The sequence below is a fragment of the Narcine bancroftii genome, chromosome 1 (genome assembly GCF_036971445.1).
Source record: "Narcine bancroftii isolate sNarBan1 chromosome 1, sNarBan1.hap1, whole genome shotgun sequence".
Lineage (NCBI taxonomy): Eukaryota > Metazoa > Chordata > Chondrichthyes > Torpediniformes > Narcinidae > Narcine > Narcine bancroftii.
The window spans coordinates 128858377-128878325 of NC_091469.1; the positions used below are offsets into that span (position 1 = coordinate 128858377).

The 19949-nt window shown below is 40.5% G+C and overlaps 1 protein-coding gene across 6 annotated transcripts in view; it reads right to left on the reverse strand.

Moving 5' to 3' along the window:
• LOC138763992 (splicing regulatory glutamine/lysine-rich protein 1-like) overlaps nucleotides 1-19949 on the reverse strand; it is a 151681-nt gene that overhangs the window by 76746 nt on the left and 54986 nt on the right. For all 6 annotated transcript variants that reach the window (XM_069939134.1, XM_069939153.1, XM_069939145.1 and 3 more), the window contains 3 exons: nucleotides 19581-19759; nucleotides 15128-15258; nucleotides 13595-13685 (listed from right to left, as the gene is read on the reverse strand). In XM_069939134.1, coding sequence (XP_069795235.1) covers nucleotides 13595-13685; nucleotides 15128-15258; nucleotides 19581-19759 — 401 coding nt within the window. The remainder of the gene's footprint in view (nucleotides 1-13594; nucleotides 13686-15127; nucleotides 15259-19580; nucleotides 19760-19949) is intronic.

The following is a 19949-nucleotide window of genomic DNA, read 5'->3' on the forward strand; positions in this document are numbered from 1 at the left end:
GTGGTCACTCCTGCTACAAAGTGTTCTTAAAGGGAAAGCCCAACAGGTGTATTTGTGTCTCACTGTACAAGCAGCTGATTACGAATTTGTTAAGCAGGCTATACTCCGATCTTATGAACTAGTCCCAGAGGCTTATAGATAAAAGTTCAGGAGTTTAAAAAAAGCAGCAACCCAATCTTACCTGGATTTTGCTTATCGGAAGGTATGTGTTTTGATCCGTGGTGTGCCGCAATGAAAGTAGAAAATAACTTTGATTTATTGAGGATTGAGGAGATTAAAAATTGTGTTCCTGGCAATATTCAAGTGTACTTGGCAGAGAAAAATATAAAACCTTGGCAAGAATTGGCTAAATTTGCAGAGGAATATGCTTTAACTCATGAGTCTAAGCGGACACCAGGGAAAACCTTTCAAAGGAATACTGCTGATAATCCAAGTAGAGTAGAAAGAAAATTTAGAAGTGAAGTTAAAGGAAGAGAGGAAGAGAAATGGGTGAAGGAAAATTTTTTGAGTGTTATTTGCCACAATTGTAAGAAGCCAGGACACATAATAGCAAATTGTTCTGTACAGAAAAGGAAGAAAGAGAAAGGGGTGGTACCAACCGCCTGTGTTCAGAGTGAGAAAGTTAGGGATATTGTTAAACCATTCATGACTGAAGGTTTCATTTGGGTTAAAGAAGGATCCAATCAAGTGCCAGTTAAAATCCTGCGGGATACTGGTGTAATGGAGGATTAAAACCATGTGCCCAGATGCTTTTTGCTTATGTGGAACTGACGACACTGGGTCCACACGCAGGTCACCTTACTTTCAGAACTAGCAGATGTAATTGGGAAAGCAGTTGCCAAATGCAACACTCTGAAATTGACCAATTGGTCACAACCTGTCTTGCTTGAGAAGTTTTAATAAGTCTTTATATCTACGAGATAAGCCAGGAAATCATAACATCCTGGTTCCATAATAATTAATCTTCTAAATTGTAGAATATAATGTTCAGTTTTGATTTTGACTGACAAATGTTAGAAGGAGTAGGCACATGATTAATTGTTTTTGGGGTATATAAGCCTGTGGTCCTGCTGCTGAAGTTTAGACTCTCCGAGGGGTGGGAACACCCCTTGTCAAGAAGGAAGAACAGCCAGAGTCGGAGCAACGTCCTGGTCGGAGGAACGTCCCGGTCGGAGGAGGTGGAGAAGCTGCTACCGGCGCCCTGACAACCTACTACAAGTGTGCAGTCGTTACCTCGCTTCGGCAGTTGGGACCAGTTCAAGCATTGATAAGTATAGTTGGGAAGGGCTTGCATATTGTAGTGTGAAATCAGCTTTTGAATTAGTAATAAACATTTGTATAAATTGAACTGCTCTCGGTGTGTGTGTCTATTTTCTTTCGGTAGCTCAAATACTGTGACCAATCTAAAATGAACAAAATGAGAGGTATAAGTTTACCCAAAACAATTGGCGCTGCGAGCAGGGTTGGTCTCAAGATATTTCGCCGAAAGAGAGAAGTGAGCCCTGAGCAGTTCTTGATTCCTGGATGGACTTCCAAAGACGATGGGTGGTCTTTGTTGGGACAAAGACCTTAGTTGGGATGAGAAGTGCACCTCTGGGAGAGCGGGTTCCACTCTCCTTTGAGAAAGTAAATTTCCTGATAAAAAGGGGACGCTGACGAATGGTTTTTGGTTGCTGGCCACAGCATTACGCCACTCCGTTCAGCGTGAAGCAGAATCAATTCAAAGAGAAGTAGAATATCAGTGCAAAAGAAAGCAATTAGAGGAGGAGCTAGAAGCCATGCGACAATGCTGTTCCATGATGAGCGAGATTGTTTGCACCAGTCAGGACCGAGCCAAAGAATGGGAGGATAAGCACGTCCAGACGATCTGCCGTAATATTAAACTCCGGCAGCAGCTCTGTGCAGATAAAGAAAGGCATGGAGTAGAACCCGATCCACATCGTATTCATGCCATGATAAGGAATGGCAACGATCCTGATGTAATTGATGATTGGGACGGGAATATCTGGAATGACAATGGTAATAATGCAGATATTCCTCAGCATGTGCCTAACATACTACCATCTCCACCCGCTGTTCACGCCCGCCCTATAAAGCAGCAGATTTTACAAACAGACGGAGAGGGAGAGGGGTGGAAAGTAACTGACAAGATTGAAGAGGAAGATGATCCCCTGATCTCACTAGAGGACCCAAGGGAAGGTATGCGAACCCCTGCTTATGCTCTATGGCCTCCTCCCCTAGACTGGGTGGAGGACCTTGTGGGTCAAAGTGGGAGAAGAGGTAAAGAGCAGTCAATGATCCGTGACTTCTCTATAAAAGAACTGGCTGCCATTGGAGATCGATTGAGGCAAAAGGCGGGAGAAACTCTGGCAGCCTGGCTCCTGCGTGTCTGGGAACAAGGAGAGGGTAATGTATATTTAACCCCTGAGGAATTGTTGGGATTAGGAACATTATCTACTGATATCAGGGTCTCTGCTGAGCTGCGGGGTAGAGGGAGAGAGATGGATTACTTACTTGCCACTCTAGGGGATGCCCTGCTACGAGTATACCCATCACCAATAGATTGGGATTTACATTTGCAAAACAATTGGAGAACCCCAGAGGAGGGTATAGCAGTAATTCGTCAGCAGGCCCTGGCCTCTGCCTTGTATGCAGGGCGTTTGAGGCTGTGGGTACACGGGGGGAGCCCTGATGAAGAGATATTCACGGCCGGAATGCATACCAGATTGGTTCGTTCCGCCCAACCCACCACACGGGGATTGGTTCTGTCCGTAACTAGTCCGCTAATTGGGCACCCTGTGTCTGAGGCGATGCACGCCTTATCTGGGCTTCGAGAATTAGAGTTGGGAGGTAAAATCCACTCACGTACAACCCAGGTTACATCAGACAATCAGGATGAAAAGAGAGGGACTGCTGCTAATAACGGACCGACAAGAAAGGACCTTTTTCTAACCTTGTTAAAGTTAGGCGGACCTAAAAGTGATATTGATGGGAAACCTACTGCGGTCCTTTATGCCCTTTATAAGAGAAAAGGAGGGGAACATCATTCCCAGCTGCTGAGCCCTCCTGGCCCAGCTGTGCCTTCTGCTCCCACTGCTGCTTCTATCGAGCCGGCTTCTCCTGCTCCAGTTACCCGTGATGAGGTAAAACAATGGGTTAAACAGGCTCTTAAGGATAATAATAGCATGTGGTCCTGGAAGCCCCCAAACCCTTCTGAAGCCTGAAGGTGTGGGCAGGATTCCCGTGTCTACTCCATTGAGACACGGCGCGCACACAGGGATCCGCGGCCCTACATACCGTTAACAATCCACTGAGGTGGGGGTAATGATCACCAATACTTGGCTTTGGTCGACACCGGTGCAGAGCACTCGGTGATTCCTGGTAACCCCTACCTCTGGACTGGACCGGCCTTTCGAATAGAGGGGTTGGGAGGAGCGGTCACCCTGGAAAAGGAAATAAAAGTCTGTGCCATGGTGGGTGATAGCCCTTCCCCTGTCTGGTTACATGCCCTGGTGGCTGCTACTGACGAGTGTATCCTGGGTATTAATATGTTGGCCGGTATGGCCCTTAATACTAGGCAAGGGGGATTTGAATTTGGAATTCGAACTATTACAAAAAAACTAGAAGTGGGTCAGGCTAAGTGGAATCCTGTGATGGTGCCAGCCCCCATGAAACCAGTGTGCATTCCACAATATCATCTCCCTGGGGGGCAGGAAGAGATTAATGCCACCATCGATGCTCTGCAAGAAGAAGGGGTAGTGAGGCCCGCAACGTCGCCCTTTAATAGCCCTGTATGGCCAGTCCAGAAGCTGGACGGCTCCTGGAGAATGACAGTTGATTATCGCTTTTTGAACAAACATGCCCCACCACTTGCTTCAGCAGTTCCGGACATTGTTACCCTTATTGAAAACATTGCTACTGGGAACTCAGGAACATGGTATGCTGTCATTGATCTTGCTAACGCTTTCTTCAGTATTTTTATAGCTGAGGACTCACAGGAGCAGTTCGTCTTTACCTGGAAGGGGCGCCAGTATACCTTCACTCGCCTCCCTCAGGGTTATGTACACTCTCCCACCATTTGTCACAGCCTAATTGCCCGTGACCTGGAGACGGTGCCAGTATCGCCTTCCCTCTCGATTCACCATTATATTGATGATGTGGCCTTCTGGAGCCTCTGGCAGAAACAAGAGGGTTGCCGAGTCCCACTGGGATTCTGGTCACGTACCATGCCCGAGGTTGCTACTCGTTATTCTGTTTTTGAACAACAGTTACTAGCCTGTTACTGGGCCCTGCTGGAGACTAAAAGAATGACAGGCGATGCAGATGTTCAATTGCGACCTGCACTTCCTATAATGAACTGGGTCCTGGATAATGATGCTAATCTAAAGATCGAGAGGACTCAGCTGTCTTCTATTGTTAAATGGAAGTGGTATATTCAGAGTCGTGCGACCAGAGGGCCTGAAGGGGTGGGCCGCATACACGAACAGGTGGCTTACCATCCCAGGTCAGGAACTCACTTATCGGAGGAGGAGGATGGTGGCTCCAGTCAGTATGCTGAGTTGAAGGCAGTCACTTTACCACTAGATCCCCATGATCACCCTCTTCGCCTCTTTACTGATTCCTGGGCTGTGGCTAATGGACTTGTGGTACGGATGCCTGATTTGCAAAAGAACAACTGGATGATATATGACCGCCCAGTATGGGGCAAAGAGTTGTGGCAGCTGTTGTGGGATGCTTCCCACCACCGTGAGATAACCGTTTATCACGTTGATGCCCATACCAATATGGCGACTAACATGGCACAACATAATGCAGTAGCAGATCAGCTTGCCACTATCAGCCGTGCTGATACCGTCCCCCTGGCTCGATGGGCACATGTACAGAGTGGTCATTTGGGGGAGAAGGGATCAGCTATGTGGGCCCGTACACATGCTTTACCCGTCCATCAGGATGATGTCCGCATGGTCGTACGTACATGCCCAGAATGTCAGCTTGTGAAGTTCCATACCGTTCCACCTGGTCCGCATGGCCGAATAAAATGGGGTGCCCACTCAGCTGTGGTCTGGCAAATTGATTACATAGGCCCCATGCTAGACTGCATGGGTAAATATTACGTCCTAGTAATGGTTGACACCTTTTCAGGCCTGGTTTTTGGTTTTCCCACCAAGACGGCTGACCAAGCTAGCACTATCCAAGTACTAAACCATTTGATTTATCATTATGATGTTCCAGAGGAGATTCACTCTGATAATGGCTCGCACTTCTCCGGGAAAGCAATCTGTGATTGGGCAAATGACAACGGTATTTTATGGGTTCACCATATTCTTTATTACCTGCAGGCTGCCGGATTAGTTGAACGAATGAACGGCTTACTGAAGGAACAAATTCTGGGGACCCAGAAGGGGTGGTGCCATGTGCTGCAGCAGGCAGTCGACAATTTGAATCATCGCCCTTTAAAAGGAGGTACACCTTTCCACCGACTTCCTCACACTCCTGAATTACAGCCTATTCCAGAGGAATAACAGTCATTGCCCCCCATTCCCGAACTAGAGAATGTTGGACTAAAGGTATGGGTGGCACCACCAGGTAGTGGCCCTCCTGTAAAAGGGGAAATAGTGACACCTGCCAGGGTAACACTCGGTGGGTAGCTATTGAGGATGATTTAGTCTGTTTAAACACTGAACGCTTACGGTATCGTGAGTGACATGTGTCAGGCTTCTTTGTTCCAGGTTCTCCATTTTACACTCCTGGTGATCTGGCTTAACAGCTGCTTTGATGCCAGCAATTGGATTTGTAATGTCGAGGACGTTCCGAGGGAGATCCCCGTGGGAAACGGTCCGATGCATTACACCAAGGAAGTCCTCGGTCACCCGTCTCAAGTGCAGCTTATATAAATATTTTATCGTTCAGCATGTTTCAAAATCTGTTCGTGAGCTCCAGTATCTGGGTATTGTGGCCAATAGGGATAATTTGAGCCTTGGTTGGAATCCTTTCTCATGGCTAACTGCTACATTTGGGGGAGTGGGCCACACTATCCTCCGTTGGTTGCTCGCGTCATTGCTTATCTTTGTAATTGTTGTTTTGATTTCTCTTTTTTCGCTCCCTCTGTACTCAAATACTGGTTAGGCCTCGCAAATGACAAATTGTGACCAAGGGGTGGAATGTAATGGAGGATTAAAACCATGTGCCCAGATGCTTTTTGCTTATGCGGAACTGACGACACTGGGTCCACACGCAGGTCACCTTACTTTCAGGACTAGCAGATGTAATTAAACTCAGCCATGGGGACTTATCTGAAGATACACTTTGAAATGGAATTCCACTGTGAGGCCCAGGGAAAGCAGTTGTCAAATGCAACACTCTGAAATTGACCAATTGGTCACAACCTGTCTTCCTCGAGAAGTTTTAACAAGTCTTTGTATCTACGAGATAAACCAGGAAATCATAACATCCTGGTTCCATAATATTAATCTTCTAAATTGTAGAATATAATGTTCAATTTTGATTTTGACTGACAAATATTAGAAGGAGTAGGCGCATGATTAATTGTTTTTGGGGTATATAAGCCTGTGGTCCTGCTGCTGAAATTTAGACTCTCCGAGGGGTGGGAACACCCCTTGTCAAGAAGGAAGAACAGCCAGAGTCCGAGCAACGTCCCGGTCGGGGGAGGTGGAGAAGCTGCTAGCGGCGCCCTGACAACCTACTACAAGTGTGCAGTCGTTGCCTCGTTTCGGCAGTTGGGACCAGTCCAAGCGTTGATAAGTATAGTTGGGAAGGGCTTGCATATTGTAATGTGAAATCAGCTTTTGAATTAGTAATAAACATTTGTATAAACTGAACTGCTCTCGGTGTGTGTCTATTTTCTTTCGGTAGCTCAAACACTGTGACCAATCTAAAATGAACAAAATGAGAGGTATAAGTTTACCCAAGACAATTAGAGAAGCCCCTTAAGCAACGTTTTGAATTTTGGTGAGGAGACCGACACTGGAGATGTGAATTTAATTAAAGGCATTGGTGATGAAGCAGAGCCTATACCTTTATATAGAATAGTGATGAAATCAGACTTAGTTAATGGCCCGGTTACGAGAGGGATAAGATCAAGTCTGCTGGTGGATAGAATTTCGCTTTTGTTAGGGAATGGTTTAGCAGAGGGTAAAGTCATACCTGTGGTGAAACTCACAAGTAAGCCATTGGTTTATGAGTCCAAAAAGGTTTTGGAAACCTACCCTGCATGTGCCATTACTAGAGCCATGTCTAGAAAAAAGGTAGAGGTAAAGAAAGTCTGTGATGATCCTGTAGTGGAGGCAAGCATTGAGGACAAACCTAAGGATCCAGCTTTGCTATTGTCAAGAGAAGAAGTAATAGCTAGACAAAAGCAGGATCCTGATCTTGTTGGGATAAGAGACAAGATTCTGTCTAACCAGGAAATTGAAACTGTGCCAGTAGGTTACTTTGTTCAAGATGGAATAGTGATGAGAAAGTGGAGACCACAAGTGATACCTGCCAGTAAAAATGGGTGGTAATAAGACAAGTTGTAATTCCCAAAACTTACAGGAATGAAATATTAAAGTTGGCTCATAGTACACCTTTGGGAGGTCATCTTGGCGTGAAGAAGACAGTAGAAAAAATAAGGAAACAGTTCTATTGGCCAAAATTAAGAAAGGATGTTGTGAACTTTTGTAGAACCTGTCACACTTGTCAACTGGTGGGCAAGCCTAATCAAGGACCACCAGTGGCACATTTACAACTCATCCCTGCTTTCGGGGAGCCCTTCTCAAAAGCGTTAGTGGATTGTGTTGGCTCATTACCAAAAACCAAAGCGGGAAATGAATATTTGTTAACACTCATGTGCACAGCTTCAAGGTTTCCAGGGGCTATTCCCCTGAAAAATATTAAAGAGAAGATGATTGTGAAAGGTATGCTAAAATTTTTCACATTGTTTGGCCTACAGTCGGACCAAGGGAGTAATTTTATGTCTGGAATATTTCAACAGGTAGTGTATAAATTGGGAACCCATCAAATTGTGTCGTCTGCCTATCATCCTGAAAGTCAAGGGGCCTTGGAAAGGTTCCATTTAACTGTGAAAAATATGATGAGGGCTTATTGTGTGGACAATAAAAAGGATTGGGATGAAGGAATCTATTTGTTATTGTTTGCTGTTAGAGAGGCAACTCAGGAGTCTCTTTAGTTCATTTGAGTTGGTGTTTGGTCATGAAGTCAGGGGTCCATTACTATTCTTTAAGGAACAGTGGATACATAATTATATACAATCAAATCTGTTGGATTATGTTTTCAAATTTAAAAACAGATTACATCAGGCTTGCAAGATGGCAAGGAAAAATTTAAAAACTGCTCAGGGAAAAATGAAAATTCGGTATGATCAAAAAGCAAAAATTAGGGACATTAAACCTGGCGACAAAGTATTGGTTTTGTTTCCAATGCAGTCAAACCCTTTGAGAATTCAGTTTTCAGGACGATATAAGGTGAAATCAAAAATTAACCAGGTCATCTATGTCATTGAGATGCCTGATCATTGAAGAGAGACACAGGTCTGTCACGTGAACATGCTTAAACCTTACTTTGAGAAAATGACTGAGAAGGAGACTAGGATTCCAACCAAGGTGCTAGTTATAGAGGAAAGTAAGGAGGAGATAAGTTTCATGGAAGGTCATAGAGCACAGAAAGTGATAAGCCCCAGGCTGGAAAATTCCAGTTTTGCAAAACTTAGACACCAAGTTAATGGATTTAACTAAATTAGAAAGGGAAGAAATGAAGACATTACTTCTGAAATTTAAGGATATATTCCCAGATGTTCCAAGAAGAACTACTGTGGCTTGTCATGATGTGGAGGTCCGTGATGCTAAGCTTATTAAGCAGCATCCTGACTGAGTTAAGCAGGAAAAGATCAGATTGTTGGATCAAGAGGTGGATTATATACTCAAAAATAACATCATCTGAAAATCAAGTTCAAATTACAGTTCACCCTGTGTTCTGGTGCCTAAGCCAGATGGCTCAATTAGGTTTTGTACAGATTATCGAAAGGTAAACATGGTGACAAAGACTGATGCATTCCCTATCCCCAGAATAGATGATTGTATAGATAAGGTGGGGAAGGCTAAGTTTCTTACAAAGATTGATCTCTTAAAAGGATTTTAAAAGGATTCCTTTGACAGAGAGAGGCAGGGAGATTTCTGCATTTGTTACACCTTCGGGATTGTATCCTTTTGGGATGAAAAATGCATCTGGCACATTTCAAAGAATGATTAATGCAGTAATTCAGAGTTTGGAGTACACAGGAGCCTATAATCGATGATTTAGTAATTAGTACGGATCCATGGGAAGAAAACATGCTTGGATTAGAGCAGTTATTTCAGAGACTGGTGGAAGCATACCTCACAGTGAATTTGCACAAGAGTGAGTTTGGACATGCCACGGTAATTTATCTGGGGTTATGTGGTAGGACAGGGACAGGTAGCACCGGTTGGAGTCAAAGTATTGGCTATCACTGCGTTCCCTATCCTCGGTAATAAGAAAGCTCTTAGGAGATTTCTAGCTATGATTGGCTACTATCGTAGATTTTGTAAAAACTTTGCAGAAATGGCACTCCCATTAACAAAACTATTTGGAAAGAAAGAAAAATTTATCTGGTCAGATGCATGCCAGGAAACGTTTCTGAAGTTAAAGGCCATTTTATGCCATCAGCCTGTACTTGTGTCCCCTAACTTTGAAAAGCCATTCTCTTTAGCCGTGGATGCCAGTGACGAAGCGGTTTGTGCTGTACTGTTACAGAAGAAGGATGGTGATGGAGTAGAACATCCTATTTCGTACTTCTCAAAAAAGTATAATGACCATCAACGAAATTATTCAATCATTGAGAAGGAGTTATTAGCGCTTGTTTTAGTGTTGCAACATTTTGATGTGTATATTTGTACTGCTCAAAACCAGTTAATAAAATATACTGATCATAATCCATTAGTTTTTCTGTCTAAAATGAAAAATAAGAAGACGGTTATTGAATTGGAGCTACTGTTACAAGAGTATGATTTAATTATTACACACATAAAGTGGATGGATAATGTAATAGCAGATTGTCAAGATGATAATCTGGGTAGATATGAATCTAATCACATACTTACTATAAAATTGGAATGCTTATTTTATTTTGTTTATGTGATATTTCCATTAATTGTTAAAAATTTGTTCTTGTGGACCAATTTTTTTTTAGCAGGGAAGGTGTTACAGAGTTCTGTGCTGTGTATTGGTATATGTGTTGAGTGTTTTGTGTTTGTTTTGTGCCTAAGTTTTACTGTGGGCTGGTTGGAAATATAACAGACTTTAATTACATATGTTATATTTAGGCTCTGGAATTTATTAGTTTTACACTGTTATAGAAATTTGCATAGTAACCAGTGGACATTGTTATAAAAGGGGGGATTTTGAATTAAAGTTTGAAGGTGAATTTTTGTTAATAAAGTAATTGCTCATCTTTACCCCTGTGTGATATGCCTTATTTGTGGTTGCTGGTTTGATCTTGTAACACATATTTGTGAATAAGTTATGAACTTAACTGAATAACTATCAGAAAACATTTCTGTTCAGTAAACACACAGCTCAAACAGCTGAATGGGCTGAACAAAAGAACACTAGATTAATTTAAGGAACAGTTAAATTTAGACATACAGCATGGTAACAGGCCATTTTGCCCCACAAGCCCGTGCCTCCCAATTACACCCAATTAACCTACAGCCCTGGTATGTTTTGAAGGTGGAAGGAAACTGGAGACCCCAGGGAAAACCCATGTAGACACAGAAAGAACGTACAAACTCCTTACAGACAGTGAAGGGGGGGTTAAAACCCAGTCCCGATCGCTGGCAAAAGCTACGCTTGCCATGCCGCCCGAAGATAGTGTGCAGATGATGAGACACAATTGTAGTGGGAGGCATAACAGAGGCACGATGCAATCAAAAACTGGTCTGAAGGTATTATACTTAAATGTGCACAGCATTAGAAATAAGATGGATGATTTGCTCAAAAAGGAAGCAGGGCGTTTCCATACAAATTAAAACCTTTTATATTTTGCTATCCCTGATAACATGTAAACTTAATTTAAATCATGCAGATTTTCAAAATACCAACTAAGATTTAGATATAAATTGGATTTCACATAAAGATTTGGGAAGTATCCATAATTCCAATAGCCAGCAAACAAAGTGAAGGTATATATTGGTGATTAGTTTTCCTTGTTTCACATTTTATATCATACTAACAAATAACTGATTGGAAGCCACTGAAAATGGAATTTATCCCAGTTATTGGCAGTGTATTTGGAATATACAGGTGAAATACTTAATATTCATTGTTAGGGAAAATATAGAATCAACACGGCACAGGAAACTATATTCAATAGCTTGTCGTTGTAACTGCTTCATTTGCTGTTCATTAATACTTCCAAACGTTTTTTCATTCTTTTGCCTACTTATACGAGACACTCCTACAATCTCTTGATTTCTTTGTTATTTTAAGCCCATTTTAAAAAGCTCCGCCACTAAAATTACTATTAAAGGAACTTGAATGCAAGTTTCAAACAATTCAATTAAGTCACGCTTACTGTGGCTAATTCAAGATCTTGGAAAAAAAGACAAGCAACAACCTGTAATTTCTCTCACATGTATCATCAGATCAGCCATTCTGAGTTCATGGAGGTAGCCTGCATAACGCCATCGTACTCACTGAGTATCATGTTTCAGCAAGTTACTTCCAGCTGCAGTTAAGGGAAAGAAAATACCACAAAATGGCAGGCTAATTTATTATTTACCAATTAGAGGTATGCTGCATAAAACAGATTTTTAACTCTTTTATTTTGTTAATGTAAACCTTCATTCAGGGTTCATCACAGAACAGTCAATTAAAATATTAGGCAGTATTCATTAAATATATTTGTGCTTTGTTCAGGGACTAGGAAGGAACGTTTCCTTATTGTCACAAAATACTAAAAAGTCTATTGAAATGATAATAAAAAACATGATGGTTAGCAGTTGTGAAATTTATCACAGCACTCAGTTTTCAGGCGGGAATCTATTTGTTCACACTAGTATAAAGTATGACTAAAATGTTACTGTAGGAAATAGCATTCATGACAAGTTGCAACATGGTAGCCAGCCTAGTGAGTTTTGGTGAAACCATTTCCCAATCTTATTCCACCTAACTTCATGCTTTGCTTGCTTTAGACCTGACCAAGTCATTCACAAAATAAACTAATCAACTTACAGAAAGAAGAAATGAGTGCAATGAAATGAACAAAAAATGTTTAAACTGTAGAATACATGGTCAATCAAAGGTATTTAATATGAACATTGACCAGTGTAGCAATGCGTATTTTTAATCTACTGCCTTTTCTAGGATTTTTCGAGGGACAAGGTATTTTTAGCTACATCTGGTTATTCTCTTGAGGCAAAGGAGATGGCGAGTTTTGTCTGAGATGTACAAGGTTTTACTGGGGTAAACAGAGGAAAGTTATTCCTATTTACATCGTTCAAGGACAGATTAAAAATTTTGGGCAAAACAAGGGCAGTTAAGCATTTCATTTTGTTACGTAAAGTATGTTTTAGAACTCACTTCCTTGTTGGTTCAAACAGAACACTGGGTTTGGCTAATGGACGAATGTCTGTCGGAAAATAATTTCCAGGACAGTGGCAAAAGGGTGAGGAAATTTCACTATCCTTTAGTGGCACATACACTAAGGGATGAATGGCCTTCTTCCCATCCATCATATAACCATTATACCTTAAAATAAATTAATTGCATTGAAATAGTATTTAAAGCAAATGATGGATCCAAATATTTGAGCTCAATTATGAAAAGATCAGAATAAAGTGAACACCGACTAACTTAGAATTTAGCTCGCTTATCAATATTAAATGAATATTGTAAAATTTGTTACCTGATATTTAAACATATTTTTGAAGTCCGTAAACCCCACCTATTCCACAATATTAGAAGACTATTAAGTCATGGTTAATTTCATTTTGTTTAGTGTTGATCAGCATCCTTTCCACTCCTGGATGCTGATCACAAGAAAGGCGCCACAAAAGATGCCAATAAGCACTTGAGTTGAACCATATCACATAATTACAAATGTCTTACTAAAATCAACATCATGCCAAGGGTTTCCTTATGTTAAGCTGTCTACAAAAATCAATTTCCTTCTTAAAATGAAACAGTGGCAAGGCTTTTGCTCAGTCCACATTCAAAATCAGCATTTTGAATAGGCTAATCATAAACTTTCATTTATTTGTTTCTGTAGCATCTTTAAATAGAGTAAGAATGGCAACTTTCATGTCCTATTTATATACATGTCAAGAGATAGTGCATACATTGACACAATAAAATGTTCCAGTCTTGCATCTTATCAAATATATATTGAGAACCACTATGCATGATGTGACAATAACATCACTTTCCATATCAAAAGCTTCGTAAACTACCAGTTTTAAGAGGGGATTTCTATCTTTAACACATCTGTTTGTATGCAGGTCATAATTTTTTTGAGAGTTTACACAGCTGGGTCCAAACTATATTTGTTTTAATATCCCACCTTTGTTTTGAACTGGACCGAGATCTTTTCTTTCGTGACCGGGAATAAGATCGGGATCTTCTTTTTGTTTCTCCATCTTCCTTTTCCGCCACTTGAGTAAGAAAATTTAAAAAATTATATCTATCTCACTTGAAATGTGTGAATTAAATATGTCGTGGCAATAAAAAGAGAGCTACTGAACTAAACACAGTTGTCATTTTATAATTAATTTACTTGTGGGCCATGTTTCCTTTTCTTGATGTTGACCCTGAATAGCACACTAACACTGACGACCAAAGGAGAAAACAAAATTAACAATTATGCTGCCAATTTTTGCTTGTGACTGGATTTTGTTCATTTTGTTTCTAAATAAATAAACTGATAACATGTATGAAAAACTTTACAAAAGTGAAAAGAATTACATTCCAGCAAAGCTCCCTTTAATTTTTAGTCAGTGTGTGCAAAAATCTTTTGTGCAAATTTTCTTTCCTGTGACAAAAGGATGTGCGCACTGAATGCTTGTGCAAATGTAAACTTGAAATTGTTTCAAGATCATTTTGGCACAGCCTCTCTTTCACGGCTAATAAAACTATATTGGCATGTTTTAATACAAGTATCATTGCATTCTACAAAGTTACATATTTAGTTCAGATTTTATTCTACACTTTGAACTGGGTAACTATCCTTTTATGCATACATTACATTCCTATGTGCATCGGTTCCAAAAAATGGGCACATGCACAGCTTAGACAGAACAGTGCGTGCCAGTTGATATGTTCAGGGGATCACTCATAATTGTCTAACTTTATATGTTCTATTGCGTCTTTTAACCTAACAACATTTTAACTGGAAAACACCAAAACAGGAAATAAATTTTTATGTTGTGGCGGCGCACATCCTCATGGCAAACCATGTGCTGCTTCTCCCCCCCACCTCACCCCTCTCTCCCCCGCAGGGAGGTCATATGGCCCCAATTGAGAATGAGTGCCCTAGAGTGAGGGGTGATCTTGGAGGTTTACAAAATCATGAAGGGATTGGCTAAAGTGAATGCTCACTGACTTTTTACTAATGATTCTAGAACTTAACGGGGTAAGTAAGATTTACAAGAAACCTGAGGGGAATTTTATTCACTCAGAATATGGTCCGCATCTTGAATGAGCTGCCAGACAAAACTGTGGAAGTGGGCACAATAACAACATTCAAAAGGCATTTGGACAGATTTATGGATAAGAAGAGCTTAGAGGGATATGGATCAAGTGCAAGCAAATGGGATTAGCCCAAAATATGATATTAGTTGGCATGGACTATTTGGCCGAAGTGCTTGTTCCCTGTTGCATGACTCAGAAAGCAGTTTAAAGTAGACATTCAATTTAAAATTAATCCAGTTTGGGGAGATATTATATGTAATTATGATTTGTAGTTCTAATTGAAATATCAGTCATTAAAATGTAAACAAGCATTCAGCTAAATAGAGGTTGTGGATAGAAATGTTGAGTTTCATGTCTCCAGCATGAAAATCCATTATTTACTTCTTTACATTCCCATTTATTTTACCTGGTTCAATAACTGCTGATATAAAGGACTGAGCTTCCCTCACTCTCTTCATCACTTCTTCAAGCTCTTTAGCAGCAGCCTGAGGAGTCATCTCTGGAGGCTTCACAATCGCATTATTAGAATGATTGATTCTGAATGGCAAATATACAAACAACTGCATTAAAATACAAGGAAACATGCATATTTCTAGTCCTTACTTTTTTAAAAAAAAGAAAATTTGTTAATTCCTAATAAGGAACATATCTGAATTTTGCAGCAATAAACAATGTGCTGGAGGAACTCCATAGGTCAAGCAGCAAAGAATTGTCGACGGTTTAGCTAAGAAATTTCATCAGTATTTCAAAGCAACAATTCTTTTTTTCCATGCTGTTGACTTTCTTTATTTTTTTTCTCCTCCAGATTACAGCCTCTGCAGTCTCTTGTGTCCCTAAATTTTGCAGATTTTTTTTTCTGATTCCAGATAGAGCTCCTTATCTCTCACCAAAACCTAAGAGTGGAGCTTAACTTTCATTTTGAAAACATGCAACAAAGTAATTTGATCAAATTGAAAATGTATCCAGTGATTTAACACAATAGATTGTCTAGTCTGGAATTCTCAAGTCCACTGAGCACATTAACTGTTACCATAAAATGCCGGAAATATACTTGGTCAAAGCTAAAGCCAAAATATAATTTGCCCCTGTTTTAAGCACAAGCAGTTGATCAAATGACTTGATGGACTAAAGCAATTAGTCACCTTTAATCAACTGCACTTTTCTTCTAAGTAATAAAAGTAGTAAAGAACTAGGCCTCAAACTGGATGAAGCGCAAAAAAGATTTATTATGATAACCTTAGCTGTAGCAAAAAAATGTATAATGTCAACCTGGAAAATGGAAGAGAGCCTGAGAATACAGCAATGGTACATGGAAATGAATAAATGTATTCCATTGGAAAAAATAACATATAATTTAAAAAATAAAGTCACAGTATTTGAACAAATTTGGGAACCATGGAACACAACAGAGAGGGCCTACCATGGACCTCCACCCCCTAAAATGATAAGACAAAATGACTTGATCCAGTGTGTAAAAGTCGATGACATTTTTTCTTGTTTTTTTTCATTGTGTGATGACATTGTTTAATGGGTTTATTGTATTGTATATGTTGAATGTTTATTGGTTTTGGAGGGGGGTGAGAAGCGGGGGGGGGGTGTGGGGGGGGGAAGGTAGGGGGAAAAAAAGGGAGAAAATGCCACTGTTTATATTTGGTTGATATGGTTCACAGTGTGAAAAATAAAAAAAAAATTTTACAAATCAACTGCACTTTTCTAGTGCTTGGACAATAATATATAAATTACACAGACAGCGCATTTCCTTGCATGATTTTGAGTATCAAGTTTTTTGATGATAGTTCAAAGACAGTAAACTTCCATGTTTTACACATCAAAGATTAAATAGCATGAGTAACAATGTCCTGCAGTTCATATGCTAAAACTGCAGGATGATTTTCACTGACTAAGTGGGAAACTTGTTTGACACGAAGAGTTTACAGTAAAAATGTTAGTACTATAGTACCCTGGGATAGGCTGCTATTGGGAGTACAGGATTTCCCATCCAAATGTTTCCACTTCACGCTGAAGGTTGGAGGTCAAGTCCACTGACACTTTGAAACTGTAATAACTGTTGTAGTTGCATCAATTTTTTTTATATGGAAGGTTTTAAATCAACGTTCAGTTTGCATGTTCACGTGTACATTAATGACCCAACATTGCAAAAGGGACGATAATTTTACCAGCTGTTTTGGTAACACTGATGTATAAACCAACAAAATCCAAATCAGATTCATTTCTATCAACTGCAGCCATGATATTATGATGACCACAAATTTCTGATGTAATAACATCACCAGAATCTACGATAACTTTCTGTAGATAATGTAGTTCCAGCTGTTTTTTTTTACAAATTAAAATACAGTATATAAATTATAATTAAAGGGAAAAAAATTACCAAATTATATAACACACAAAAGTGCTGGAGAAATTCAGCAGGCAATGTAGCTTCTATAAGAAATATAGGCCTTAAACATTTGTTATCCTTTACTGCTTCTCCAGCACTTTTGTGTATTGCACTACAATAGCAACATCTGCACTTCCCTACTTAATTAAAATTATATAGGATTTTAAAAAAAAATATTTAAACATACAGCACAGTAACAGGCCCTTCAGGTCCACATACCAGTCCCACCCAAATACCCCAATTAACCCACAACCCCCATTCCGTTTTGATGGTTGGGAAGAAAGCAAATGCCCGGAGGAAAACCATGTAGACACAGAGAGAACATACAAACTCCTTATAGACAGGGGCAGATTTGAAGTGGTATTGCAAAAACGTTGAGTGAACTAAATGCTACGCAATCGTGTTGGCTTTAACTCTGATTATCCGAAATCGGACTCTCCAAAGTCCTAATTTATCTGAAAAATTTTTAAAACTTCGGATAAATTATATCTGAAACAAATCAGAAATCCTCATTTATCCAACCTTTTATCGGAGCCTGAAATTTTTTTTTTCCAAGAGGTTTGAAAAAGAATTCACTCGACAAAATTAGAATAACAATTGTCCTAATTTCAGGTAACTCCCTCCCCTCTCTCTCTCTCTCTCTCTTTATTCCTTCTTTACCTTCCTGCATTAACTTTTCTCTCCAACTCTCCCTTTCAAACAGCGTACCACTGTCTCCCAGCTCCCAGAAACCCTTATCCCGGCATTATCAAGGAGAGAGGCCTTCCAGGCAGGGGCAGGACCTCGGGCTCAGTGGTGTTCCCTCTACTCTCGTTTCCTCCTATCCCCGTCCCTCCTTCCCTCCCTCCTTGGCACACTGTAAATAGATATGTTTTATAAAATATGGTAGGTTTGTAGTGTAGGTCACATACAAACACTTGAAAATACATCTTATTTAAAATACTAGAGCTCTGCTCATGCAAGACACATCGGCCTCAGAGCCTTTGTAAAAGCTTTGGAGAGTGTCCAAGAGACTTCACTAATGGATTGTTGTTTACAAAAGGCAACAGATGAAAGAGCTTGTGTTGGAGCCACATTCTGTCTGGAAGGGAACTTGCTGTTCTAAGAGGGTCATGTGGTTTTGCAAGCAGAGAGAATAAAACAAGTTTATCTCAGTGAAAGAGAGAGAGAGAGAGAGAGAGAGAGAGAGAGAAAGAGAGAGAGAGAGAGAGAGAGAAAGAGAGAGAGAGAGAGAGAGAGAGAGAATTCAGTTTTGCAGCGCTACAGTCAGCAGCAGCAGCTGGGAAGCTTGTGGAAAAACCCCATTTGGATGATGGGTTGTGAGTGCTTGGTTCAGCCTGGTCAAAGCCCTTGTGGTTCATGCAAGAGGAGAGACTGGCTGTCTAATGTTTCTCTTAAAATAAGAGAAACAAAAAGGAACTCTGTAGAGAACCCTGAGGGGGAAAGTTTCTTTGGCAGGACACTGAAATGGTTGATTAAAAAGGAATCAGTTGTGATTGTCCAGCGTATAACAAATCGCTCTCTGAAAACCAACAAGAATCTTCCTGAGCAGTAACCATTTACCTTTCAAGCACCAAAGCCTGGTGAATTTTATAAATGTTAGATTCTGTGCACAGCATAAGAATTGCCTGAAACCAGTGAACTTGGGGAACGAGAAGTGAGATTGGACTGTGAAGCAAAGAACTTTTCTGAACTTACATACACACTACATACACATGCGCTTAGAATTTGAAGGGGGTTAAGCTAGATTAGTTAAGTCAATAGGATAAGTTAAAGTATAATTCTGCTTTCATGTTTAAAGATAATTAAAAGCAACTTTTGTTTAACTAACCATTTATCGTTGAATATCTATTGCTGCTGGGTCTTGGGGTCCTCTGGGCTCATAACAACTGGAACACCGTCTCTGAACTTTCCCCTTGGCCTACTACCGCACACCCACACCGGATCCCCGGTGTGCGTGTGTGGCAAGCCTACAGGAGGATTTGGAGTTGAGGCTTGTGCGTTGGGTGCTCTGGTGAACAGGGAGACAGGAGCCTGCCGACTCGCCAGTGAGTGTTCCACCGACCCAGGAAGCCTCCCCGGGGATCAGCAACGGTGGCAGCTGGGAGGTCATTTTTTTGGTGAGAGGAGTGTTTGGTTCGGTGCGGACTAGAAGGGCCTAATGGCCTGTTTCCGTGCTGTAAATTGTTATGTTATTATTATTTATATGTTAGAATTAAACATTTTGGTGAGAATTAAACATTGATACAAATGATTTGCTGTTGCTACTGTGCTGTTTTTTAAAAAAAAGATCAGTTATCTGAAAAAAAAGTCTATCCGACATACCCAGTTCCGATCATTTCGGATAATCAGAGCCTTTGTACTGTATCCACAAATATTTTTCCAGATTCTGACATAAAATCAAACTTTGGAAATGTGCTTCCAGTAAGCCCAGTTTCTAAACAAAATCAAAACTTACTTTAAAGGCCTGTCTCCAAACATGGCTCCATTGAAGGCTAAGGCTCGTAGAACAGAAGGCTGCTCCGCAAATTCCACAAAGGCAAATCGAGTTGGCTGTGTCTCGTCTCCAGCCATACGTACAAATTTCACCTCACCCACTTGACTGAAAAATTCAAGTAGCTGGTCTGCTGTTGTTGTCTTAAAAGAAAAAGAGTTAATATTACTCTAATAAGAGGACTGGATGACACAGCAATATATATAATTCAGCAATCTTACAAAGTGACATGCAAATAATAAGGCCTTGGAGCAGAATTAGGCCATGCTCCGTCATTCAAATCAGGGCTGATGTATTTTTTCACCCAACCCTATTCTTTTTACTTCTCTCCAT